Source organism: Anolis carolinensis, unplaced genomic scaffold (assembly GCF_035594765.1).
Source record: "Anolis carolinensis isolate JA03-04 unplaced genomic scaffold, rAnoCar3.1.pri scaffold_7, whole genome shotgun sequence".
NCBI classification, from domain to species: Eukaryota; Metazoa; Chordata; class Lepidosauria; order Squamata; family Dactyloidae; genus Anolis; species Anolis carolinensis.
In genome coordinates, this window is record NW_026943818.1 from 32,523,609 (window position 1) to 32,550,545 (window position 26,937).

Sequence of the window (26,937 nt, forward strand, 5' to 3'; positions counted from 1 at the left end):
GGTAGGTAGGTTGGTAGATGGGTAGGTAGGTAAGTAGGTAGGTAGATAGGTAGGTAGATAGGTTGATAGATGGGTAGGTAGGTAAGTAGGCAGGTATATAGGTAGGTAAGTAGGTAGGTTGGTAGGTAAGTAAGTAGGTAGGTAGGTAGATAGGTTGATAGATGGGTAGGTAGGTAAGTAGGTAGGTATATAGGTAGGTAGATAGGTAGGTAGGTAGGTAAGTAAGTAGGTAGGTAGATAGGTAGGTAGATAGGTTGATAGATGGGTAGGTAGGTAAGTAGGTAGGTATATAGGTAGGTAGGTAAGTAGGTAGGTAGGTAAGTAAGTAGGTAGGTAGATAGGTTGATAGATGGGTAGGTAGGTAAGTAGGTAGGTATATAGGCAGGTAGGTAAGTAGGTAGGTAGGTAGATAGGTAGGTAGATAGGTAGGTAGATAGGTTGATAGATGGGTAGGTAAGTAGGTAGGTATATAGGTATGTAAGTAGGTTGTAGGTAGATAAGTAGGTAGGTAGGTAGGTAAGTACGTAGGTAGGTATATAGGTAGGTAGGTAGGTTGATAGATGGGTAGGTAAGTAGGTAGGTATATAGGTAGGTAAGTCGGTAGATAAGTAGGTAGGTAGGTAAGTAGGTAAGTAAGTAGGTAGGTAGATAGGTAGGTAGGTAGATAAGTAGGTAAGTAAGGTAGGTAAAGTAGGTAGGTAGGTAGATAAGTAGGTAGGTAGGTAGATAAGTAGGTAGATGGGTAGATAAGTAGGTAGGTAGGTAGATAAGTAGGTAGATAGGTAGGTAAAGTAGGTAGGTAGGAAGGTAGACAGGTAGGTAAGTAGATAGGTAGAGAGGTAGGTAAATAGGTAGGTAGGTAGATACGCTGTATGTGTGTTTATATGTCAATGTCCCTGAAACTTCTCCAGGAGATTGTGTTGGTCCTGGAGAGTCCGTGTGCCAAGTCTGGACCAGGCCCATCATTGGTGGAGTCGCAGTGGTCTCTGGAAATGATAGGTAGGTATGTAGGTATGTAGGTAGGTAGATAACCTGTATGTGTGTCAATGTCCATCAAACTTCTTCAGGAGATCGTGCTGGTCCTGGAGAGTCCGTGTGCCACGTCTGGACAAGGTCCGTCCTGGGTGTTGGTTGCAGTGGTCCTGGGAAGTGAGTGAAGGTACTCCAAATCCCATCATCCATGGTCCATCCTCACCAAACCCCATCATCCATGGTCCATCCTCTCCTGAACTTCACTAGGACGTACAGTTGGTCACGAGGAGTCCGTGTGCCAAGCCTGGTCCCAGTCCGTCCTGGGTGTTGGTCGCAGTGGCCCCGGGAAGTGAGCGAAAGTACTCCAAATCCCATCATCCATGGTCCATACTCCCCAAACCCCATCATCCATGGTGTCCTCCCCCAAATTCCATCATCCGTGGTCCATCCTCCCCTGAACTTCACTAGGACGTAAAGTGGGTCATGAGAGTAGTCCGTGTGCGAAGTCTGGACCCGGTCCGTCCTGGGTGTTGTTCGCAGTGACCCCGGGAAGTGAGCGAAGGTACTCCAAATCCCATCATCCATGGTCCATCCTCCCCAAATCCCATCATCCATGCTATCCTCCCCCAAACCCCATCATCCATGGTCCATCCTTCCCCAAACTTCTGTAGGATGTAGAGTTGGTCATGAGGAGTCCGTGTGGACCCGGTCCGTCCTGGGTGTTGTTCGCAGTGGCCCCGGGAAGTGAGCGAAGGTACTCCAAACCCCATCATCCATGGTCCATCCTCCCCCAAACCCCATCATCCCTGGTCCATCCTCCCCCAAATTCCATCATCCTTGGTCCATCCTCCCCTGAACCTCACTAAGACGTAAAGTCTGGACCCGGTCCGTCCTGGGTGTTGTTCGCAGTGGTCCCGGGAAGTGAGCGAAGGTACTCCAAATCCAATCATCCCTGGTCCATCCTCCTCAAACCCCATCATCCATGGTCCATCCTCCCCCGAACTTCACTAGGACGTAAAGTGGGTCATGAGAGTAGTCCGTGTGCCATGTCTGGACCCGATCCGTCCTGGGTGTTGTTCGCAGTGGTCCCGGGAAGTGAGCGAAAGTACTCCAAATCCCATCATCCCTGGTCCATCCTCCTCAAACCCCATCATCCATGGTCCATCCTCCCCCGAACTTCACTAGGATGTAAAGTGGGTCATGAGAGTAGTCCGTGTGCCATGTCTGGACCCGATCCGTCCTGGGTGTTGTTCGCAGTGGTCCCGGGAAGTGAGCGAAAGTACTCCAAATCCCATCATCCCTGGTCCATCCTCCTCAAACCCCATCATCCATGGTCCATCCTCCCCCGAACTTCACTAGGACGTAAAGTGGGTCATGAGAGTAGTCCGTGTGCCATGTCTGGACCCGATCCGTCCTGGGTGTTGTTCGCAGTGGTCCCGGGAAGTGAGCGAAAGTACTCCAAATCCCATCATCCCTGGTCCATCCTCCTCAAACCCCATCATCCATGGTCCATCCTCCCCCGAACTTCACTAGGACGTAAAGTGGGTCATGAGAGTAGTCCGTGTGCCATGTCTGGACCCGATCCGTCCTGGGTGTTGTTCGCAGTGGTCCCGGGAAGTGAGCGAAAGTACTCCAAATCCCATCATCCCTGGTCCATCCTCCTCAAACCCCATCATCCATGGTCCATCCTCCCCTGAACTTCACTAGGACGTAGAGTTGGTCATGAGGAGTCCGTGTGCCAAGTCTGGACCCGGTCCGTCCTGGGTGTTGTTCGCGGTGGCCCTCCCGGCTCTCTCTGCCTTGTAATATCTTCTGGGATGTCCCTTTTTGGGCCTTACGCAAATCCGGAGGGTTGTCCTTGGTTTTCCGCCCTCCTCTTCCCTCTCTTCCTCGCTCCCTCCTTCCTTCCTTCCCTCGCTCCAGCTGTTCCTTGGGGGAGAAGAGAGAGAGAGAGAGAGAAAGAGCAGAGAGAGGAATCCTGGTCCTGGAACTTTCTGACATTCGGGGAGAGACCGATTCTTGTTGGGATCTGTTTTCAGGATCTGGGAGGATGTGTAGGTATGTCTGTCTTTGGAGTAGGAATGTGTTCCAGGAGAAAGAGGAGGAGGAGGAGCAGGGCCTCTGTCTGGGTGGAAATGTTCGGCCGAAAAATTCCCCACGTAAGCAGAACTGTCACGGCCTTTTCTTTTCTCCTTCCCGCTTTCCGCCAGACGTTTAATTAGACGGACTCGGCGAAATTATACGTCTCCTTCTCTCTCTCTCTCTCTCATCTGCTTCTGATTTCTTCCTTCCCCGATTGTTTCCAGTTGTGTCCCAGTTTTCATTCTTCTTCCTCCTCGGCTGGGTGGCCATCTGTCGGGAGGGATTGGATGGTGTATTCCGAGGACAGGATAGTGTCGGACTCAATGGTCCTTGGATCGGTCTCTTCCAACTCTAGGATTCTATTATTACTACTATTAGGAATATTGGTATTATTATTATTATTATTATTATTATTATTATTATTATTATGGCCATCTGTCGGGAGGGATCGGATGGTGTAATCCAAGCATAGGATACTGTCAGACTCAATGGGCGATGGGTCGGTCTCTTACAACTCTAGGATTCTATTATAACTACTATTAGGAATATTGTCATATTAATATTACTAATATTAATAATATTTGTATTATTATCATTATGGCCATCTGCCGGGAGGGATCGGATGCTGTATTCCAAGGGTAGAATCGTGTCGGACTCAATAGGACATGGGTCAGTCTCTTCTAACTCTGAGATTCTATTATTATTACTATTATTATTATTATTATTATTATTATTATTATTATTATTATTATTATTATTATTTAGTGTCTGGATGGCCATCTGTGGGGAGGGATCGAATATTGTATTCCAATGGTAGAACCAGGTCGGACTGAATAGCCCGTCCGACTCTAGGAATGTTTGATTCCAGAGTCCCATTCCTCCATGAATGCCTATGAGGCTGGATGGCCATCTGTCGGGAGGGATCGGATGGTGTAATCCATGAATGTCTATGAGGCTGGATGGCCATCTGTCAGGAGGGATTGGATGGTGTATTTCAACAGGTGTTGGATTCTTCTAGCTCTAGGATTCTATTATCATATTATTAATAATATTATTACTAATATTTATTATTATTATTATTGATATTAATAATATTATCAATATTATTAAGCAGTGTCTGGATGGGCATCTGTCGGGAGGGATCGGATGGTGTATTCCAATGTTAGAACCGGGTCGGAATGTGTGATTCCAGAGTCCCATTCCTCTGTGAGTGCCTATGAGGCTGAATGGGCATCTGTCGGGAGGGATCGGATGGTGTATTCCAAGGGCAGAATAGTGTTGAACTCAATGGCTCTTGGGGTCAGATTCTTCCAGCTCTAGGATTCTATTATCATTAATGTTATTACTAATATTTATTATTATTATTATTGATATTAATAATATTATCAATATTATTAAGCAGTATCTGGATGGCCTTCTGTCAGGAGGGATCGCATGGTGTATTCCAAGCGCAGAATAGTCTTGAACTCACTGGCCCTTTGGGTCAGATTCTTCCAGCTCTAGGATTCTATTATCATTAATATGATTACTAATATTTTTTATTATTATTATTATTATTATTATTATTATTATTATTATTATTGATATTAATAATATTATCAATATTATTAAGCAGTGTCTGGATGGCCTTCTGTCGGGAGGGATCGCATGGTGTATTCCAGTGCTAGAACCGGGTCGGACTGAATGGCTCTTCCAACTTTAGGAATGCTTGATTCCAGAGTCCCATTCCTCCATGAATGTCTATGAGACTGTACGGTCATCTGTCGGGAGGGATCGGATGGTGTTTCCACTGCCTCTGCCTTTGCCAGGGAGAGCCTGCTGGAAGCCTGGCACCGACCGCCGAGTCATATGCTTCCCCTGATTAGATCCCGAGAAAAAAAAATCCGACGTCCGAGCTTCGTTTAGGTTAATCCCCTGCAACACGTTATTATTATTTTTATCCCGAGCCACGAGGAAGGCAAGTCCGGATAGTCCGGGACTCCGATGCCCAGAGAGTCCAATTCGTGCGGCGGTTTGGTTTGCCGAATCCGAGAGGCCAATCCCTGGAACAGTTCGGCGTATTATTATTAAAAAAAATTGCCTTTTGGGAGCGCGAAATCCCCATCTGCTTCCCATTAGGTGCCTCCAGACTGGAGTGGCAAAATTGGGAACAGTTGTTTTGTTTTCGCCCCGTCGCTTTCCTCTCGCCGCCTTCCCCCCCCCCCCCCCCCCGGTCTTTAGGACAGCGGGGAAACGTTCCTCGACGTACGGGATTCAGGACATGTTCGGGGCTCGAAGTACTGGATTCGGGACACGTAGTGGAGCCGAAAAAGTGGGAAAAGGGGGCTCGGTTAGCTCTCCGTTGCCCCAAAGGGTCAAACCAAGTCCAAGGGTTATATGAGGACTTCAAAGGGATGTAAAAACGATAACGGACCGTCATTCGCCAGATTCTTACGTTTGGATGGAACTAGAGCTGGACTAGATGGCCTCTGGGGGACCCTTTCCAATGTATGTGTATATATACAGTAGAGTCTCACTTATCCAAGCCTCGCTTATCCAAGCTTCTGGATTATCCAAGCCATTTTTGTAGTCAATGTTTTCAATATATCATGATATTTTGGTGCTAAATTCGTAAATACAGTAATTAAAACATAACTTGACTGCGTGTTGAATGACTTTTTCTGTCCAATTTGTTTTATAACATGATGTTTTGGTGCTTAATTTGTAAAACCATAACCTCATTTGATGCTTAATAGGCTTTTCCTTAATCCCTCCTTATTATCCAAGATATTCGCTTATCCAAGCTTCTGCCGGCCCATTTAGCTTGGATAAGTGAGACTCTACTGTATATATGTTTGGGTTGAAAATCAGAAGGACTTGAGCTCAGGATGCTGTTGAGTTTTTATGGTGTCGAGAATTAGTCAAATTAGCCTCCCCTCATAAAGCGGGACCTAAACTTCCGACTCGACCGATGAAACTGACTTTCGAGTTGCTTCGGTCAACAACGAGCTAAGGACTGAAGAAGACTTCAGAGAGGCTTCAACTTGAAACCTGGACACCCTTGGAATAAACCATCCGATCCCTCCCGACAGACGGCCATCCAGGCACTTCTTAATAATATTAACTATATTAATAATATCAAGTAGTATTATCAATAATAATAATAATAAAAATAATAATAGAATCCTAGAGTTGGAATAGACTGACCTCAAGGGCCATTGAGTTCGACACTATCCTACCCTTGGAATACACCATCTGATCCCTCCCGACAGATGGCCATCCAGTCTCATACCATTGGAATACACTATCCGATCCCTTCCGACAGATGGCCATCCAGCTTCATAGACATTCATGGATTACACCATCTGATCCCTCCCAACAGATGGCCATCCAGCCTCATAGACATTCATGGATTACACCATTTAATCTCTCCCAAGAGATGGCCTTCCAGCCTCATAGACACTCATGGAGACAGCCATCCTGGTTCAGTGGGGGGGGGGGGTGTGCCAAAATACTGTTTGCTTACACTTGAAATTTACCCAGGGCTTTGATTCTGTCCTTTGTCCAGCAGGACCATGCGACTGACCAGCGGTCCATGCTGAGCGAGGCGGGTCTCCGCTGCCGTGCCGCAACCCCGCCCACCCCGCTGCTTTCCGGAGCGTGCCCTGCCACCGAGGATGGCCCGGACCGGACCGGCAACTTGTCTCTGAGCATAAGCGGCGCCTTGAGGAAAGCAATGTTGGGGCAGACCCCGCCAGCCTGGTCCAAGTTCGCCGCCCAGACCACCGCTCAGAAGAGCCCCGTTGTCGTCCAGCATGGCAGTGGCCTGGCGCCTCGTGGCCTGGGCGCTCCTCTCGGCCGTGTCCATGGGCAGCCTGCCTGGGTCTACTGCCCAGTCCCAAGGTGCGGGTCGTACAGCTGTCACTCGTAAACACTAACTTTATTTCCCATACCACCACACTACGCCACAGCAACTCGTGGCCAGGCACAGCTAGTACATATATATATTAGGGATGTGCACTATTTTTGTTAGTCATCGTAAGTTGGATCAAATTTCGTGATGAATTTTGTATATATAGGGGTGTGCAATATTTTCGTTAGTCATGGTAAGTTGGATCAAATTTCTTGATGAATTTTACATATATATATATATATATATATATGGGATGTGCCATATTTTCATTAGTCATCGAAAGTTGGATAAAATTTTGTAATATATATATATATATATATATATATATATATATATATATTAGGGATGTGCAATATTTTCATTAGTCAGCGTAAGTTGACTCAAATTTTGTAATGAATTATATATATATATATATATATATATATATATATATATTAGGGATGTGCAATATTTTCGTTAGTCATTGTAAGTTGGATCAAATTTCGTGATGAATTTTTCACGTTTCGCACATTTGTAGTATCTATGTAATAGTGAAAGTATGTATATATGTTTGTTCCTCAAAGGCTCTTCCAAAACATGATGGATCTGGACCAGACTTTACAAACATACTCTTTGGTATCCAACTTAAAATACGTGCATGGTTTCAATTAAAATATTCATCGTATTTGGGGCTAGGAACCCCAAAACAAATCAATATGTGCATATGTCTGCAGTGCTCAGATACAACCATAAGAGGGCAGTATATATTTCACCTCTAAAAATGCATATCTGGACAAAATTAGTTTTGCACATTTTCTGAGTCACCCTTGTGAGCATGTCTCTCTCTCTTTTGATATCACAGAGGACTTCCTCTCCAGCTTGGACCACTATGAGATTGCCTTCCCCGTCCAAGTGGACCAGAATGGGGACGTCCTCAGCTTTGACACGAAAAGCCAGCGGAAGCGGCGCTCTCGGCGCAGCAGCGCAGGGCAGCCCGCGAACGAACCCCCAGAGCAGCAGGTCTTCTACAAAGTCTCGGCCCACCATACCCAGTTCCTCCTCAACCTGACCTTGCACACCAATTTGCTGGCGGAGCGTTTCCGGGTCGAGTACTGGAAGCGGGACGGGGTCGACCAGCAGCACGAGTTCCACGAGGATTGCCACTATGCCGGCCACTTGCAGGACGAGTTCTTGAACTCCAAAGTCGCCATTAGTAACTGCAACGGACTGGTAAGTGTGTTCTTCACTTCCTAATTATATACGAGACTAGGCTAGCGATAGGGATAGAGATGGAGTTGGAGATACGGTTAGAGATGGAGCTCGAGAAATGGTTGGAGATGGAATTAGAGACAGGGCTAGAAATGGAGTTAGAGATACGGTTAGAGATGGAGTTAGAGATAGGGTTGGAAAAGAAGTTGGAGATGGGGTTGGAGTTGGCGATAGGGCTAGAGATGGAGTTAGAGATATCATTAGAGATGGAGCTAGAGAGGATTAGAGATGGGGTTAGAGATAAAGAGAGTTAGAGATCGCATTAGATATAGGCTTAGTAATGAAGTTAGAGATAGGGTTAGAGATCGCATTAGTGATAGGGTTGTTAATGAAGTTAGAGATAGGGTTAGAGATGGAGTTAGGGATAGGGTTAGAAGGAGCTAGAGAGGGTTGGAGATGGGGTTAGAGATGGAGTAAGAGATAGGGTTAGAGATCGCATTAAAGATTGGGTTAGAGATGGAGTAAGAGATAGGGTTAGAGATGGAGTAAGAGATTGGGTTAGAGATGGAGCTAGAAATAGGGTTAGAGATAGGCTTGGAGATGGAGTAAGAGATAGGGTTAGAGATCGCATTAAAGATTGGGTTAGAGATGGAGTAAGAGATAGGGTTAGAGATGGAGTAAGAGATAGGGTTAGAGATGGAGCTAGAAATAGGGTTAGAGATAGGCTTGGAGATGGAGTAAGAGATAGGGTTAGAGATTGCATTAAAGATTGGGTTAGAGATGGAGTAAGAGATAGGGTTAGAGATGGAGTAAGAGATAGGGTTAGAGATGGAGTTAGAAATAGGGTTAGAGATAGGGTTGGAGATGGAGTAAGAGATAGGGTTAGAGATCGCATTAAAGATTGGGTTAGAGATGGAGTAAGAGATAGGGTTAGAGATGGAGTAAGAGATAGGGTTAGAGATGGAGTTAGAAATAGGGTTGGAGATGGAATTGGAGTTGGAGATAATGTTAGAGATGGAGTTAGAGGAAAGGGTAAGAGATGGAGATAGAGATAGCATTAGAGATGGAGTAAGAGATAGGGTTGTAGATGGAATTAATCTTGCTGAATTTAACGATTGTTTTATTGCTATTGATGTTTTACTGGTATAATTGTTTTATAGTCGTGCTATTGATATTGATTGTTTTATCGGGCTAGGCCCCATGTAAACCTCCCCGGGTCCCTTCGGGGAGATGGGGCGGGATATAAAAATAAAGTTATTATTATTATTATTATTATTATTATTATTATTATTATTATTATTATTAGAGATAGGGATGGAGATAGAGATAGGGTTAGAGATGGAGTAAGAGACAGAGTTAGAGATGGCGTTAGAGATAGGGTTAGAGGCAGAACTAGAAATAGGGTAAGAGATGGAGTTGGAGATGGGGTTAGAGATGGAGTTAGAGACAAGGTTAGAGATGGAACTAGTGATGGGGTTAGAAATGGAGTAAGAGATAGGGTTAGAGACAGAGTTAGAGATAGCGTTAGAGATGGAGTAAGAGATAGGGTTAGAGATTGAGTTAGAGATGGAATGAGAGATAGAATTAGAGATGGAGTTAGAGATAGGGTTAGAGACGGAACTAGAAATAGGGTAAGAGATGGAGTTGGAGATAGGGTTGAAGATAGAGTTAGAGATGGAGTTGAAGATAAGGTTAGAGATGGAGTTAGAGATAGAATTAGAGATGGTTAGAGCTAGAGATAGCATTGGAGATGGAGCTAGAGATAGGGCTACAGATGGAGTTAGAGATGGAGCTAGAGATAGGGTAGAGATAGCGTTAGAGATGGAGTAAGAGATAGGGTTAGAGATTGAGTTAGAGATGGAATGAGAGATAGAATTAGAGATGGAGTTAGAGATAGGGTTAGAGGTAGAACTAGGGTTAGAGATGGAGTTAGAGATAGAGATGGAGATATGGTTGGAGATGGAGTTAGAGATAGGGTTAGAGATGAAGTAAGAGATACGGTTGGAGATGGAGTAAGAGCTAGAGTTAGAGTTGGAGTAAGAGATAGAAGTAGGGTCAGACTGAGGGCATGCAAGTGACCTCTCCTTTGTTTCCCAGATAGGGTTAGAGATGGAGTAAGAGATACGGTTGGAGATGGAGTAAGAGCTAGAGTTAGAGTTGGAGTAAGAGATAGAAGTAGGGCCAGACTGAGGGCATGCAAGTGACCTCTCCTTTGTTTCCCAGATAGGGTTAGAGATGGAGTAAGAGATACGGTTGGAGATGGAGTAAGAGCTAGAGTTAGAGTTGGAGTAAGAGATAGAAGTAGGGTCAGACTGAGGGCATGCAAGTGACCTCTCCTTTGTTTCCCAGATAGGGTTAGAGATGGAGTAAGAGATACGGTTGGAGATGGAGTAAGAGCTAGAGTTAGAGTTGGAGTAAGAGATAGAAGTAGGGTCAGACTGAGGGCATGCAAGTGACCTCTCCTTTGTTTCCCAGATAGGGTTAGAGATGGAGTAAGAGATACGGTTGGAGATGGAGTAAGAGCTAGAGTTAGAGTTGGAGTAAGAGATAGAAGTAGGGTCAGACTGAGGGCATGCAAGTGACCTCTCCTTTGTTTCCCAGATAGGGTTAGAGATGGAATTAGAGATACGGTTGGAGATGGAGTAAGAGCTAGAGTTAGAGTTGGAGTAAGAGATAGAAGTAGGGTCAGACTGAGGGCATGCAAGTGACCTCTCCTTTGTTTCCCAGATAGGGTTAGAGATGGAGTAAGAGATACGGTTGGAGATGGAGTAAGAGCTAGAGTTAGAGTTGGAGTAAGAGATAGAACTAGGGTCAGACTTAGGTCATGCAAGTGACCCCTCCTTTGTTTCCCAGCATGGCGTGATCATCACGGACGAGGACGAGTACTTCATTGAGCCGCTGAGCCCCGGCACCAACCTCAGCAGCCGGGATGAGCAGGAAGGGCCGCCCCACGTGGTGTACAAGCGCTCCTCTCTCCAGCACCCCCACATGGACGCCGCTTGCGGGGTGATAGGTGGGTCTTGGGGTTCGAGATTTAATAACCTAGGTCTAGGACGGGGAAGACACGTGTAGTCGGGAGCCCCAGGATCACGTTCCCAAATTCCGGGGGGAGGAGGAGGAGCAGTGGGGGGACAGGACGGACGTTGGCTGACCTGAAATGTCCGTTTGGGAAAAGAAAGAGCGTCAATCTGTTTCCAATTTGTTCTCTGGGAAGCGGGAACGGTCGGGGGGTTGTGACCCGTGAACGAGGCCCCGAGTTCAGATCCAAATCCCAGCCAAAGCATTCATTAAAATCAGAACTACTCAGGGGGTTGGTTGGCCAGTTGGTAGTCCTCAAAGGACCCCGTTGCCGAGAACGTGGTTCGCCTCCTGCTCACCGACAAAGGGACCCAAATAAAGGGTTGTTTGTCAAAGCCGGACTCAACCATTCTTTTGATACCACAGAACTAAGTCTCTCTGTGGAAATTTTTCTGCGCTAGGTCTCCTTGTTTTACTTTTCGGTCTCCCTCTCCACGTGGGACATATTTGTAGTGCCGGGTACTTCTGTGGGGTTACTTTAACCCTAGACATTAGAGGTGTGCAAAGCCGCGGAAATCCGATTCGTAATTTTATTCAGAGATTTGCTTTGTTTCGTAACAATTTGGACGTGTCCCGTTTCGTAATCCAAACCCTAGACATTAGAGGTGTGCAAAACAGCGGAAATCCAATTCGTAATTCAATTCGGAGATTCGCTTTGTTTCGTAACGATTCGGACGTGTCCCGTTTCATAATCCGAATCTCCGAAGATTCGTAATCGTTCAATTAGCAGCAACGAGGAAGCTTTAGAGGCCATTTTTACAGCGAGAGGGATGAAACTTGGCATGCTCGTAGGCAAAACTTACAACTTTGCGCCTGCCAAGTTTCAGAACATTCCGGTCATCCACTGATTTTTAGGAATTTTTCAAAGTTATCCGAATCTAAAAAAAAGTAATCCGAATCTCGTAATCGTAATCCGAATCTTGCAAACTTCGTAACTGTTTCATTAGCAGTGATGGGGAAACATTCGAGGCCGGTTTCTCTGCCATTTTTACAGCGAGTGGGATGAAACTTGGCACGCTCATAGGCAATGCTTACAACTTTGCGCCTGCCAAGTTTCAGAACATTCCGGTCATCCACTGATTTTTAGGAATTTTTACAATAATCCAAATATCAAAAAAGTAATCCTAATCTCGCAATCGTAATCCGAATCTTGTAAACTTCGTAATGGTTTCATTAGCAGCGACAGGGAAGATTTCGAGGCCGGTTTCTCCGCCATTTTTACGGCGAGCGGGATGAAACTTGGCACATTCGTAGGCAACGCTTACAACTTCGCACCTGCCAACTTTCAGAACATTTCGGTCATCCACTGATTTTTAGGAATTTTTTTAAAAAAAATTTAAGCATACATCTTTCCTAGTACTTCCACAAAGAAACACAGAAGCTGAGGAGGGGAGACGAGCCCTGAAATAATAAAATAATAGTAATAATAATAATAATAATAATAATAATAATAATAATAATAATAATGTTATTGTTATTATTGTTATTATTGTTATTATCTATGACGTCTTTTGAGCTCGAGATCTCCCTATGGGATCGCTTTAGTGGTAGACCCCTGGATGGGATCATCTTCATATATGGTCCCATTACGAGATTTTTTTTTCCATGCAAATATCCCTATGACATATCATCTTCATCATCATCATCATAATCATCACCATAACTGCATCCACCTAAAAGTCCGAGCCAAGTTTACATCAATCACCCAAAAGTATTATTATTATTATTATTTGTGTAAGTTTGCTTCAGTAAGCAATCCAGAACTGAAGTAGTTAATCGCATAGAGCAATGATTTACTGCCTATGACATATTATTATTATTATCACCATCATCATCATCATCATTACTATCACTGCGTCCACCTAAAAATCCAAGCCAAGTTTACATCAATCACCCAAAAGTATTATTATTATTATTATTATTATTATTATTATTATTATTATTATTATTATTATTTGTGTAAGTTTGCTTCGGTAAGCAATCCAGAACTGAAGTAGTTAATCGCATAGAGCAATGATTTACTGCCTAGAGGGGAAAGGAATGAAACTTCTGCTTTTGCCTGCATAGAAAGAAACATGTGGAATTTGGGAAGAGTTATTCTTTACTGATAATACTTCTTGTAGTCGCCATTAATCTTGCTGTTAGAGAAACATGTATCTGAGCAGCTCCGGCTGCTATCTATGTACATAGCTGTGTAAATAAAGATTTATTACCGCTGAGATTATTAGACAGTAGACATGTCCAAAAAATCGTTTTGAATCGTATATCGGAATTATTTCGGATTGTTCTCGCTTTTTGATACGCATTCCGAGACATTGTCTCACAGCGCAACCAGCAATGTCATTCGAACCATTCTTGGCCCATTCTCTAATTGTCTCTTAATGTTTCATTAATTCCCCCCCCCCCATTTTTTTTAATATATTTAAAAAAAATTAAAAAATTTTTTTTGTTTCTGCAACCTACCTTGAATGGGAGCCTAGCACAGCCTAACATGGCTGCCGCTCCCTGGCCAATCAGAAGCTTCCACGGTGGACGCAAAGGTGGGGGCTAACGTCCTTCCACATGGAAGATTGCCATACAAGCCCGGTGTGTAGCGATTGCGCATGCGCGTCCGCCATTTTAGAAACATTTAGAATCATTACGAATTTTCGGAAATATCCGAATTTTTTGGGTGAAAAAAATCGGAAATAATTTCTATATCGAAGCGCCAGTGCCCCCTACTTTAGAAACGAGAATTGAAACATTTTTTTCATCGATCGGACATGCCTACTATGTACATAACTGTAAATAAAGATTTATTACCGCTGAGCTCGGCAGACAGCTATGCAGTTTAATTTGTCCGTGCTACTCAGCAGATGCTGAGTTGCTGAATGGAGGGGAGAGTTGAGACTGAAAACTGTAAGTGTCTCAATATATCCACCTCACATCCAGCATCCACATCTGACAGTCACCTTTTCAATACGGGGTATCTCTAGAGCAGGGGTCCCCAAACTAAGGCCCGGGGGCCGGATGCGGCCCTCCGAGGTCATTGACCTGGCCCCCGCCCTCAGTTTTATAATATAATATATTGTATATACATATAATATTGATAATAATATTATAATGTAATACAATATAACACTAATAATAATACCATATAATAATATTAATTATATATTCTATATTACATATAATATTACTATATTATATTACAGTATAGTGGTATAGTTCAATATAGTAATATATAATGCTAATATTGTGCTATGCTAATAATATAATATATTGTATGTACATATAATATTGATAATAATATTATAATGTAATACAATATAACACTAATAATAATACCATATAATAATATTAATTATATATTCTATATTACATATAATATTACTATATTATATTACAGTATAGTGGTATAGTTCAATATAGTAATATCTAATGCTAATATTGTGCTATGCTAATAATATAATATATTGTATGTACATATAATATTGATAATAATATTATAATGTAATACAATATAACACTAATAATAATACCATATAATAATATTAATTATATATTCTATATTACATATAATATTACTATATTATATTACAGTATAGTGGTATAGTTCAATATAGTAACAAATAATGCTAATATTGTGCTATGCTAATAATATAATATATTGTATGTACATATAATTTGTAAGCCACTCTGAGTCCTCTTTGGGGTGAGAAGGGTGTGATACAAATGTAGTAAATAAATGTAGTAAATAATAAATAAATATGTGTTGTCGAAGGCTTTCATGGCCAGGATCACAGGGTTGTTGTGTGTCTTTCGGGCTGTGTGGCCATGTTCCAGAAGCATAAATAAATAAATACATAAATAAATAAATACATATATAAATAAATTTTAGACATAGGCTCACCCAAAGTCTGGAATGACTTGAAGGCACACAACAACAACAACAACAACAACAACAACCCTAATTAACTTGACTATCTCATTGGCCAGAAGCAGGCCCACACTTCCCATTGAAATCCTGATCAATGTATGTTGGTTAAAATTGTTTTTATTTTTAAATATTGTATTGTTCTTTCATTGTTCTTGTTGTTGTTTTTGCACTACAAAAAATCGGAAATAATTTCTATATCTGGAATCAATTGGGGTAAACTGTGCAGGTGATGCAGATATTTGACCTGAACGGGGTCTTGTAAACAGCTTGTTTATTTTAACTTCTTTTTTTACCGCGGGTTGTATGTTGTATGTTGTATGTATGTCTATGTGTTAAATGTTTTGATACGGCCGATGGGCTAATCAATAAAACGTGATTTGATTTCTATATCGAAGCACCAGCGCCCCCTACTTTAGAAACGAGAATTGAAACATTTTTTTCATCGATCGGACATGCCTACTATGTACATAACTGTAAATAAAGATTTATTACCGCTGAGCTCGGCAGACAGCTATGCAGTCTAATTTGTCCATGCTACTCAGCAGATGCTGAGTTGCTGAATGGAGGGGAGAGTTGAGACTGAAAACTGTAAGTGTCTCAATATATCCACCTCACATCCAGCATCCACATCTGACAGTCACCTTTTCAATACGGGGTATCTCTAGAGCAGGGGTCCCCAAACTTTTTAAACAGGGGGCCAGTTCACGCTCCTTTGGACCGTTGGAGGGCCAGACTATAATTGGCCACTGAGCAATAATAATTAATAATAATAATAATAATAATAATAATAATAATAATAAAAAGAGGGTTGGAAGAGACCCCTTGGGCCATTGAGTCCAATCCCCTTCTGCCTTTGCGCACCGAAAGCACAAGCAAAGCACCCCTGACAGATGGCCACCCAGCCTCAATGTTAATAATAATAATTATTATAATAATCATAACCCTTGCCATCCAATTTTTCGCATTGACAAAAAACAACAGGAAAAACTCAGCCGCAATCAGGACCTCAAGATTGAACTTCAAAAACTCTGGCAGAAACCAGAGCAGGTGGTCCCGGTGGTGATCGGCACATTGGGTGCCGTGCCAAAAGATCTCAGCCGGCATTTGGAAACAATAGACATTGACAAAATTACGATCTGCCAACTGCAAAAGGCCACCCGACTGAGATCTGCGCGCATCATCCGGAAATACATCACATAGTCCTAGACACTCGGGAAGCGTTCGACTTGTGATTTTGGGATAAGAAACCCAGCATATCTATCTTGTTTGCTGTGCCATAAAATAATAATAATAATAATAATAATAATAATAATAATAATAATAATAATAATAAAGAGGATTGGAAGAGACCCCTTGGGCCATTTAGTCCGATCTCCTTCTGCCTTTGTGCACCAAAAGCACAAGCAAAGCACCCCTGACAGATGGCCTCCCAGCCTCAATGTTAATAATAATAATAATAATAATAATAATAATAATAATAATAATAATAATAAAGAGGATTGGAAGAGACCCTTTGGGCCATTGAGTCCAATCCCCTTCTGCCTTTGTGCACCAAAAGCACAAGCAAAGCACCCCTGACAGATGGCCACCCAGCCTCAATGTTAATAATAATAATAATAATAATAATAATAATAATAATAATAAAGAGGATTGGAAGAGACCCTTTGGGCCATTGAGTCCAATCCCCTTCTGCTTTTGGGCACCGAAAGCACAAGCAAAGCACCCCTGACAGATGGCCTCCCAGCCTCAATGTTAATAATAATAATAATAATAATAATAATAATAATAATAATAATAATGTGATTTTGTGATATGAAATCCAGCATATCTTGTAAGAGAAGAAGAGACCCCTTGGGTTATTTAGTCCAATCCCCTTCTGCCCTTGTGCCGTGGGGGCCGGATAAATAGCTTCGATGGGCCGCATCCGGCCCCCGGGCCTTAGTTTGGGGACCCCTGGTCTAGATCCTTGTCCACTCTTCCCCCTCTCCCGCTTCTCCTCCTCAACACCTTTGTTAATAATACATGGTTGACGTGTTGACTATGAAGAAAGCGAGAAGGTTCAATAGATGTAGGAGGACAAGTTGACCTGGTGGGACCCAAGCGTGGTTGATATGTTGACTATGAGGAAAGCAAGAAGGTTGAATAGATGTAGGAGGACAAGTTGACCTGGTGGAACCCAAGCGTGGTTGATATGTTGACTATGAGGAAAGCAAGAAGGTTGAATAGATATAGGAGGACAAGTTGACCTGGTGGGACCCAAGCGTGGTTGATATGTTGACTATGAGGAAAGCAAGAAGGTTGAATAGATGTAGGAGGACAAGTTGACCTGGTGGAACCCAAGCGTGGTTGATATGTTGACTATGAGGAAAGCAAGAAGGTTGAATAGATATAGGAGGACAAGTTGACCTGGTGGAACCCAAGCGTGGTTGATATGTTGACTATGAGGAAAGCAAGAAGGTTGAATAGATATAGGAGGACAAGTTGACCTGGTGGGACCCAAGCGTGGTTGATATGTTGACTATGAGGAAAGCAAGAAGGTTGAATAGATGTAGGAGGACAAGTTGACCTGGTGGAACCCAAGCGTGGTTGATATGTTGACTATGAGGAAAGCAAGAAGGTTGAATAGATATAGGAGGACAAGTTGACCAGGTGGGACCCAAACGTGGTTGATATGTTGACTATGAGGAAAGCAAGAAGGTTGAATAGATATAGGAGGACAAGTTGACCTGGTGGGACCCAAGCGTGGTTGATATGTTGACTATGAAGAAAGCAAGAAGGTTGAATAGATATAGGAGGACAAGTTGACCAGGTGGGACCCAAACGTGGTTGATGTGTTGACTATGAGGAAAGCAAGAAGGTTGAATAGATATAGTTTGGGGACCCCTGCTCTAGAGGGATCACTCTAACGGCAGATCAGCCCACCGGATTATTTTAGCGTTGTATCGTATTGGAGTGGAGGACGTTGTTCCTCACGGCTGTTTCTCCGCAGACGGGAAGCCGTGGAAAGGCCGGTCCTGGTGGCTGCGGACCCTGAAGCCGTCGCCTCTGAAGACGCTGGGCAACGCCACCCAACGTGGCCAGCTGCCCTTGAAGCGGTCGGTCAGCACCGAGCGCTACGTGGAGACCTTGGTGGTGGCCGACAAGATGATGGTGGGCTACCACGGCCGGAGGGACATCGAGCAGTACATCCTGGCCATCATGAATATTGTAAGTGTTACAAGCAAGGTGTGTCGCGAATCGAGGCCACGTGTGTCCATCCGTGGCTTTAACACTGGTCTTTCTTTGTTTCCTGGAGGTCAGGTTGCTAAACTTTTCCAAGACTCAAGCCTGGGAAATATTGTCAACATCCTGGTCACCCGGCTCATCTTGTTGACCGACGATCAGGTGAGGTCCACGAAAAGAGGGAGGTTGTAGGGTCGGCTCGTGGTGAGATCAGGTGAGAAAATGAGCCACCCCTTCCCTTCCGTCAGCCCACGCTGGAGATCAACCACCACGCGGGGAAGTCCCTCGACAGCTTTTGCAAGTGGCAGAAGTCCATCGTGAACCGCAACGGGCACGGGAACGCCATTCCGGACCACGGCATCGCCAACCACGACACGGCCGTCTTGATCACCAGGTGAACCAGGGCAAGGGGGGCGGAAACGGGGCCAGGGTCTCCCATCCTTCTGAAAATATAATAATAATAATAATAATTCCAGAAACATTCCAGAAACCCAGAAAACTCACAGCAAGTAATAATAATAATACTAAGAATTCCAGAAGAATTCCAGAAGCCCAGAAAACTCACAGCATCCCAAGATGATGATAATAATAATAATAATAATAATAATAATAATAATAATAATAATAATAATTCCAGAAGTCCGGAAAACTCACAGTAACCCAAAATAATAATAATACTAATAATAATTCCAGAAGCATTCCAGAAGCCCAGAAAACTCACAGCAACCCATGATGATGATGATAATAATAATAATAATAATAATAATAATAATAATAATTCCAGAAGCATTCCAGAAGCCCAGAAAACTCACAGCAACCCAAGATGATGATGATAATAATAATAATAATAATAATAATAATAATAATAATAATAATAATAATAATTCCAGAAGCCCGGAAAACTCACAGCAACCAATAAAATAATAATAATAATAATAATAATAATAATAATAATAATAATAATAATAATAATAATTGGACCTTGCATGAGCCCGGAAAACTCACAGCAACCCAAAATAACAACAACAACAACAACAATAATAATGATAGTAATAATAATAATAATTGCAGAAGCCCGGAAAACTCACAGCAACCCAAAATTATTATGAATATTTTCATGATTATTTTTGTGAATCTTTTCATGATTATTTTTGCGAATATTTTTGTGATTATTTTTGTGATTATTTTTGTGAATATTTTTGTGAATATTTTCATGATTATTTTTGTGCATATTTTCGTGATTATTTTTGAATATTTTTGTGAATATTTTTGCAAATATTTTTGTGATTATTTTCATGACTATTTTCGTGATTATTTTTGTGACTATTTTGTGGTTATTTTTGTGAATATTTTTATGATTATTTTTGCGAATATTTTTGTGATTATTTTGTGAATATTTTGTGATTATTTTCACGATTATTTTCATGAATATTTTCATGATTATTTTTGCAAATATTTCCATGATTATTTTTTGAATTTTTTCGTGATTTTTCGTGAATATTTTCATGATTATTTTTGTGAATATTTTCGTGATCATTTTGCGAATATTTTCTTGATTATTCATGAAGTCCTATTTGGTGGAAGAAAGAGGATATGATACTCCCCGCCTAAAAGTGCGATTTCCTGCTTCTTAGCGGGGGGTTGGACTAGATGGCCCTTGAGGTCTCTTCCAACTCTACTATTCTATGATTCTATGATTCTATGATTCTAAGTCCGGCGAAGATGACCACCATCACGGAAGCATCCCAGGACTTCGCTAGCGAGATTTGGTCTTGTACAGCTCTCTCATTACATCCTCTTTACTGATTTCTTCCATTTTTCTTTCAGGTACGACATTTGCATCTACAAAAACAAACCCTGTGGGACTCTCGGTAAGTAGGTAGGAACCCTACCATGGCGTTCTTTATAAACACAAGATCCTTCGTTAACTCAAGTTTAGGTTAATTTGGATACAACCCCGTCGATTGATCCCCAATTTCCCCCACAGACCTTATATTCACATTTATTATTATAATAGACCAGCAAGAATTTTTTTCGGTGAATGATGGAACGTTTCTGGGAAATTGAAAAACACGTGGGATTGTGTGTCTCCCTCGCAGGGTTGGCGCCCGTGGGCGGGATGTGCGAGCGGGAGCGGAGCTGCAGCATCAACGAAGACCTGGGTTTGGCCACGGCTTTCACCATCGCCCACGAGATTGGACACACGTATGTTTGGGGGAAAGTTGTGCATGGAAAGTCTCGTGAATACAGACAGTAGCTTGCCCTCCTTCTCTCTCCTTTCAACTGCAAACCGAATCTGATTTTATAGTGGCATGCGTTTCCTACAGTCTAACGACCGAGTTACCTGTGTGCCATTACATGAATATCACTTGATCGACTTCTGACAAGGTCATGCTTTTCCAAAGGTGGTCTCCACGTGTTCATGGAGATTCACATTTTGCCAAATGGATAGGACAACCTTTTCGATCCTTCCAGGTTCGGGATGAACCACGACGGGGTCGGCAACACCTGTGGCTCGCGGGGCCAGGAGACAGCCAAGCTCATGGCCGCCCACATCACCATGAAGACCAACCCCTTCGTGTGGTCGACCTGTAGCCGGGACTACATCACCAGCTTCCTGGAGTAAGTGGAGCCTTTCTTGTAGACCAGTGGTTCCCAAATGGCCACAGGTGCATTTGGGGGCGGGGCCAGGGGAGGGGCGGGGCCTCTTCCCAAGAGCATGAGACAGGGCTGAGCCTCTATATTTCTCCTGAGATGCTTTTTAGGACTAAAGGGCGGGGCTAGAGAAGGGGGCGGGGCCTCTTCCAAGAGCCTGAGACAGGGCTGAGCCTCTATATTTCTCCTGAGAGGCCTTTTAGGACTAAAGGGCGGGGCTAGGGAAGGGGGCGGGGCCTCTTCCAAGAGCCTGAGATAGGGCTGAGCCTCTATATTTCTCCTGAGAGGCTCTAGCCCCACCTCCTTTGTCCTGGAAGGCACCGCAGGACAGAGATAGATGCTCAGCCCTATCTCAGTGCTCGTAACTCTGCCCATCCCAGTCCTGCCCTCCCGGCAGATGGCCACCCAACTCTAATCGCTTTCTATTCTTTCCAGCTCCGGGATGGGACTGTGTTTGAACAACGCTCCGCCCAAACAAGACTTCATCTACCCGACGGTGGCCCCGGGCCAGGCCTACGATGCCGACGAGCAGTGCCGCTTTCAGTACGGAGTTAAATCTCGCCAGTGTAAATATGGGGTAGAGACTTCCTGCTTTTACTCTTGATTCCCGAGCGGGTGGCAGGTCGGGGTTGGCGCTCGTCTCTCGCTTCCGGGCCCCGCGGCCGGCGGATCCGGTCCAGTCGGGCAGCGAATCCATCCCGGGTTTTGCTTTATTATAATGATGTATATTTATTCTTTTCCTCTCCGCCAAGAGACTCACATAACACAGTGTTATACGAAAAGCTTTGTGAATCTACTTTGGTTTTCCAGTTGTTTGAGACGTCCAGTTATTTTAGCGAATATTTTCATGATTATTTTCGTGATTATTTTTGTGATTATTTTCGTGATTATTTATGTGAATATTTTCATGATTATCTTCGTAACCATTTTCATAATTATTTTTGTGATTATTTATGTGAATATTTTCATGATTATTTTTGTGATTATTTTTGCGAATATTTTCATGATTATTTTTGTGAATATTTTCACGATTATTTTTGTGACTATTTTTATGATTATTTTTGCGAATATTTTCATGATTATTTTCGTGACTATTTTCGTGATTATTTTTGTGAATATTTTCATGATTATTTCTGTGAATATTTTTGTGATTATTTATGTAAATATTTTCATGATTATTTTTGTGAATATTTTCGCGATTCTTTTCATGAATATTTCATTATTATTTTCGTAAATATTTTCGTGAATATTTTTGTGAATATTTTTGTGAATATTTTCATGATTATTTTTGTGAATATTTACATTATTATTTTCATTATTTTCATTATTTTCGTGAATACTTTTGTAAATATTTTTGCGAATATCTTTTGCAAATATCTTTTGTGAATATTTTTGTGAATATTTCGTGATTATTTTTGTGATTATTTTCATGAATGTATATGTTTTTGGGACACCCTATACACACATGCACATATACATGTATATATAGGTGGGGTGGGGCCCAAAGGGGGCGTGACTTAGCCTTCTGATTGACAGAAGGGTAGGGAGAACAGCTCTTCCTCGTCCTCTGTAATTTGGATTTTATTTTTCTAGGTTTTTTTTATTGAAAGACACAGATGGGATGACGATGTCTTTTGTGACCAATTTTGGTGTGATTTGGTCCAGTGGTTTTGTTGTTTACTCCATGGTAAAAACGCACATTACTTTTTTATATATATAGATAGAAGATAATTGACATTAAAATGGATGAAAATACAGACAAGACTTTTTTGACTGAAAGACGTAGATGGGATGACGATGTCTTTTGTGGCCAAGTTTGGTGTGATTTGGTCCAGTGGTTTTGTTGTTTACTCCATGGTAAAAACATACATTACTTTTTTATATAGATAGATATGGATTCTATCTATTCCTATCTCGCTTTCCTCTCCTAAGTGGATTTCTCTGCTCCTCTGTAGGAAGTCTGCAACGAGTTGTGGTGCCTCAGCAAGAGCAACCGTTGTGTCACCAACAGCATCCCGGCGGCCGAAGGGACCATCTGCCAGTCCAACACCATCGACAAGGGGGTACCTAACTTTCCTACTTGACAGATGCAACTGTCTTTCGGGCTGCATGTCCAAACGTTATGACCTCTGTCTTGTTTTGTGTTCTCCTCCCAGTGGTGTTACAAGCGGGAGTGCGTCCCTTTCGGCACCCGGCCCGAAGGCGTGGACGGGGCGTGGGGCTCGTGGTCGTCCTGGGGCGAGTGTAGCCGGACCTGCGGAGGAGGCGTCTCCTCGTCCACCCGACATTGCGACAGCCCCCGGTGAGCCCCGTCCATCCGGACAGCATTTCGAGCCTTTCAGACCTAGTGTCGGAATAAAACCCCGAGCACCATTACGTCCGATCCCATTCTCCCATTCAGGAAGGCACCATCAAAGCCCTCTCGACAGGTGTCCGTCCAGCCTTTGCTTCCAAACCTCCCAAGAAGGAGACTCTTGTGTCTGAAATCTGAACCTTTCCAATTAAAAATATATCCGAAAACATTGCACAAGTCAAATTGCACACATGTACCAATTTCACTCTGTGACAGCTGTCAGCTCTAGTTTGTAGTGCGGTTTTCTTGTACTGATTCTTTGTCTGCTGTGTTTTGAGGAGTTTCTGATTTTTGACTTCAATCAAAGCAGGTTCTTCACTTTGCTTTACATATTCTGCCAGGACATGTTCTTCTTCTTTGACTGCTTGTTTTACTATTTATTATTATTATTATTATTATTATTATTATACTCTGACATGATTATTATTATTATTATACTTTGACATGATGATGATGATGATGATGATGATACTCTGACACCGAAAACATTGCACAAGTCAAATGGCACACATGTACCAATTTCACTCTGTGACACGATTATTATTATTATTATTATTATTATTATTATTATTATTATTATACTCTGACACGATTATTATTATTATACTCTGACATGATGATGATGATGATGATACTCTGACACCGAAAACATTGCACAAGTCAAATGGCACACATGTACCAATTTCACTCTGTGACACGATTATTATTATTATTATTATTATTATACTCTGACACGATTATTATTATTATACTCTGACATGATGATGATGATGATGATACTCTGACACCGAAAACATTGCACAAGTCAAATGGCACACATGTACCAATTTCACTCTGTGACACGATTATTATTATTATTATTATTATTATACTCTGACACGATTATTATTATTGTACTCTGACATGATGATGATGATGATGATACTCTGACACCGAAAACATTGCACAAGTCAAATGGCACACATGTACCAATTTCACTCTGTGACACGATTATTATTATTATTATTATTATTATTATTATTATTATTATACTCTGACACGATTATTATTATTATTATTATTATTATTATTATTATACTCTGACACGATTATTATTATTATTATTATATTCTGACATTATTATTATTATTATTATTATTATTATTATTATTATTATTATACTCTGACACGATTATTATTATTATTATTATTATTATACTTCAAGTGTTGTGTTTTGATCCGCTTCTTTCCCTTTTCGGTGCCGTAGGCCGACGATCGGAGGGCGTTATTGCCTTGGAGAACGGAAACGGTATCGGTCCTGCAACACCGACGTGAGTAGTGAGAAAATTATTATTATTATTATTATTATTATTAAGGTAAAAGTTTCCCCCTGACATTAAGTCCAGTCGTGACGGACTCTGAGGGTTGGAGCTCGTTTCCATTTCTGAGCTGAAGAACCGGCATTGTCCGTAGACACCTCCAAGGTTGGCAGAAGCTGGAGCTAACAGGGCGAGCTCACCCCACTCTCCAGATTGGAACCAACGATGTTTCAGTCAGCAAATTCAGTAGCTCAGCAGTTTAATCCACTGCACTACCAGGGGCTCCATTATTATTATTATTATTATTATTATTATTATTATCATTGTTGTTGTTGTTGTTGTTATTATTATTTACTTTTTCTTCGCCGTAGGACTGCCCCGCCGGATCTCAGGACTTCCGGGAGCTCCAGTGTGCCGAGTTCGATCACATCCCTTTCCGAGGCAAATACTACACATGGAAGACATACCGAGGCGGTAAGCCAGACACCCCGGTGGCAATTTCGGAGATACAAGGAACTTATCTATCTATCGTGATTATTTTTGTGAATATTTTCGTGATTATTTTTGTGAATATTTTCATGAATAATTTTCTAGACATTTTCATGAATAGTTTTGACGATATTTTTGTGAAATAAATATATATCCTCTTGGGTGCTCTTTCCTCAGGCGGCGTCAAGTCCTGCTCACTGAACTGCTTGGCCGAGGGCTTCAACTTCTACACGGAGCGGGCCGCGGCCGTGGTGGACGGCACCTCTTGCCGGCAGGACTCCAACGATATCTGCGTCGGCGGAGAGTGCAAGGTTCGGCTCTCTTATAGATAGAATCCCGCATGTTTGAAAAATCCAAATCCTACATGTTCAAAAAATCAGAATCCCGCATGTTCGAAAAATCCGAATCCTGCATGTTCTAAAAATCCGAATCCCACACATTCAAAAAATCCAAATCCCGTATGTTCGAAAAATCCGAATCCTGCATGTTGGAAAAATCAGAATCCTGTATGTTCAAAAAATCCGAATCGCGCATGTTCGAAAAATCCGAATTCTGCATATCCGAAAAATCTGAATCCAACATGTTCGAAAAATCCGAATCACGCATGTTCAAAAAATCCGAATCCTGCATGTTCAAAAAATCCAAATCCTACATGTTCGAAAAATCGGAATCCCGCATGTTTGAATAATCCGAATCCCACATGTTCAAAAAAATCCGAATCCCGCATGTTCGTAAAATCAGAATCCGGCAGGTTCAAAAAATCCAAATCCTGCAGATTCAAAAAATCCAAATCCTGCATGTTTGAAAAATCCGAATTCCGCATGTACCACAAATTAAGCAGTCGAAAAATCCAAATCCCGCATATTCAAAAAATCCAAATCCCGCATGTTCGAAAAATCCAAATCCCACATGTACCACAAATTATGCAGTCGAAAAATCCGAATCCCGCATGTTTGAAAAATCCGAATCCCGCATATTCGAAAAATCCGAATCCTGCATGTTCGTAAAATCCGAAACCTGCATGTTTGAAAAATCCGAATCCCGCATGTTCAAAAAATCCGAAACCTGCATGTTTGAAAAATCCGAATCCCGCATGTTCAAAAAATCCGAATCCTGCATGTTCGAAAAATCCGAATCCTGCATGTTCGAAAAATCCGAATCCCACATGTTCGAAAAATCCGAATCTCGCATGTTCGAAAAATCCGAATCCCGCATGTTCGAAAAATCAGCATAAATCTTCCTCCCAACAGCACGTTGGCTGCGACCGGATCCTGAGCTCGGACACCAAGGAGGACAAATGCCGGGTGTGCGGTGGTGACGGGAGCAGCTGCGAAACCATCGAAGGAATCTTCAACCATTCGCTGCCCGAGGGAGGTGAGTTGTAGATCGTGAATTCGGTAAATGTTAACCACGAGCCGTTCACATGTCGAAATCTAAACTCGTTCTCTTCCAGGCTACGAAGAGGTGGTTTGGATCCCCAAAGGCTCGGTGCACATCGACATCCGGGAGCTCAACCTCTCTCTGAACTACCTTGGTGAGAACTAGCTTGAAGCTCTAGGTTTTAGTCCGAACTTTGAAGTACCGATCTAGCTCAAATCGTCCTTCCGTTACAGCTCTCAGAGGGGAAAACGAGGAATACTATGTCAACGGGAAACTCTCCATCGATCCGCCCCGGCGCTTTGACATCGCGGGGACTACCTTCCACTACCGACGGTCGCCGGACGAGCCGGAATCGTTGGAGGCTCTGGGTCCCACTAACATCACCCTCATCGTCATGGTACGCTGTCCG

At 42.5% G+C, this 26,937-nt stretch overlaps 1 protein-coding gene across 2 annotated transcripts in view; it reads left to right on the forward strand.

The window, feature by feature from the left end:
- The first annotated feature begins 2,903 nt into the window (after positions 1-2,903).
- The window catches only part of adamts10 (ADAM metallopeptidase with thrombospondin type 1 motif 10), a 32,117-nt gene continuing 8,083 nt past the window's right edge, over positions 2,904-26,937 (forward strand). Inside the window, exons 1-19 of one of the 2 annotated variants that reach the window (XM_062958958.1) lie at positions 2,904-3,030; positions 6,605-6,936; positions 7,788-8,155; positions 10,988-11,147; positions 18,121-18,338; positions 18,432-18,515; positions 18,602-18,747; positions 20,181-20,224; positions 20,453-20,558; positions 20,829-20,975; positions 21,444-21,585; positions 22,964-23,071; positions 23,165-23,310; positions 24,608-24,671; positions 25,031-25,133; positions 25,326-25,459; positions 26,399-26,522; positions 26,602-26,682; positions 26,762-26,925. In XM_062958958.1, coding sequence (XP_062815028.1) covers positions 6,849-6,936; positions 7,788-8,155; positions 10,988-11,147; positions 18,121-18,338; positions 18,432-18,515; positions 18,602-18,747; positions 20,181-20,224; positions 20,453-20,558; positions 20,829-20,975; positions 21,444-21,585; positions 22,964-23,071; positions 23,165-23,310; positions 24,608-24,671; positions 25,031-25,133; positions 25,326-25,459; positions 26,399-26,522; positions 26,602-26,682; positions 26,762-26,925 — 2,427 coding nt within the window. In that variant the 5' untranslated portion in view covers positions 2,904-3,030; positions 6,605-6,848. Of the gene's footprint in view, positions 3,031-6,601; positions 6,937-7,787; positions 8,156-10,987; positions 11,148-18,120; positions 18,339-18,431; positions 18,516-18,601; positions 18,748-20,180; positions 20,225-20,452; positions 20,559-20,828; positions 20,976-21,443; positions 21,586-22,963; positions 23,072-23,164; positions 23,311-24,607; positions 24,672-25,030; positions 25,134-25,325; positions 25,460-26,398; positions 26,523-26,601; positions 26,683-26,761; positions 26,926-26,937 lie in introns of both variants that reach the window. The other variant, XM_062958956.1, reaches the window with a different exon arrangement.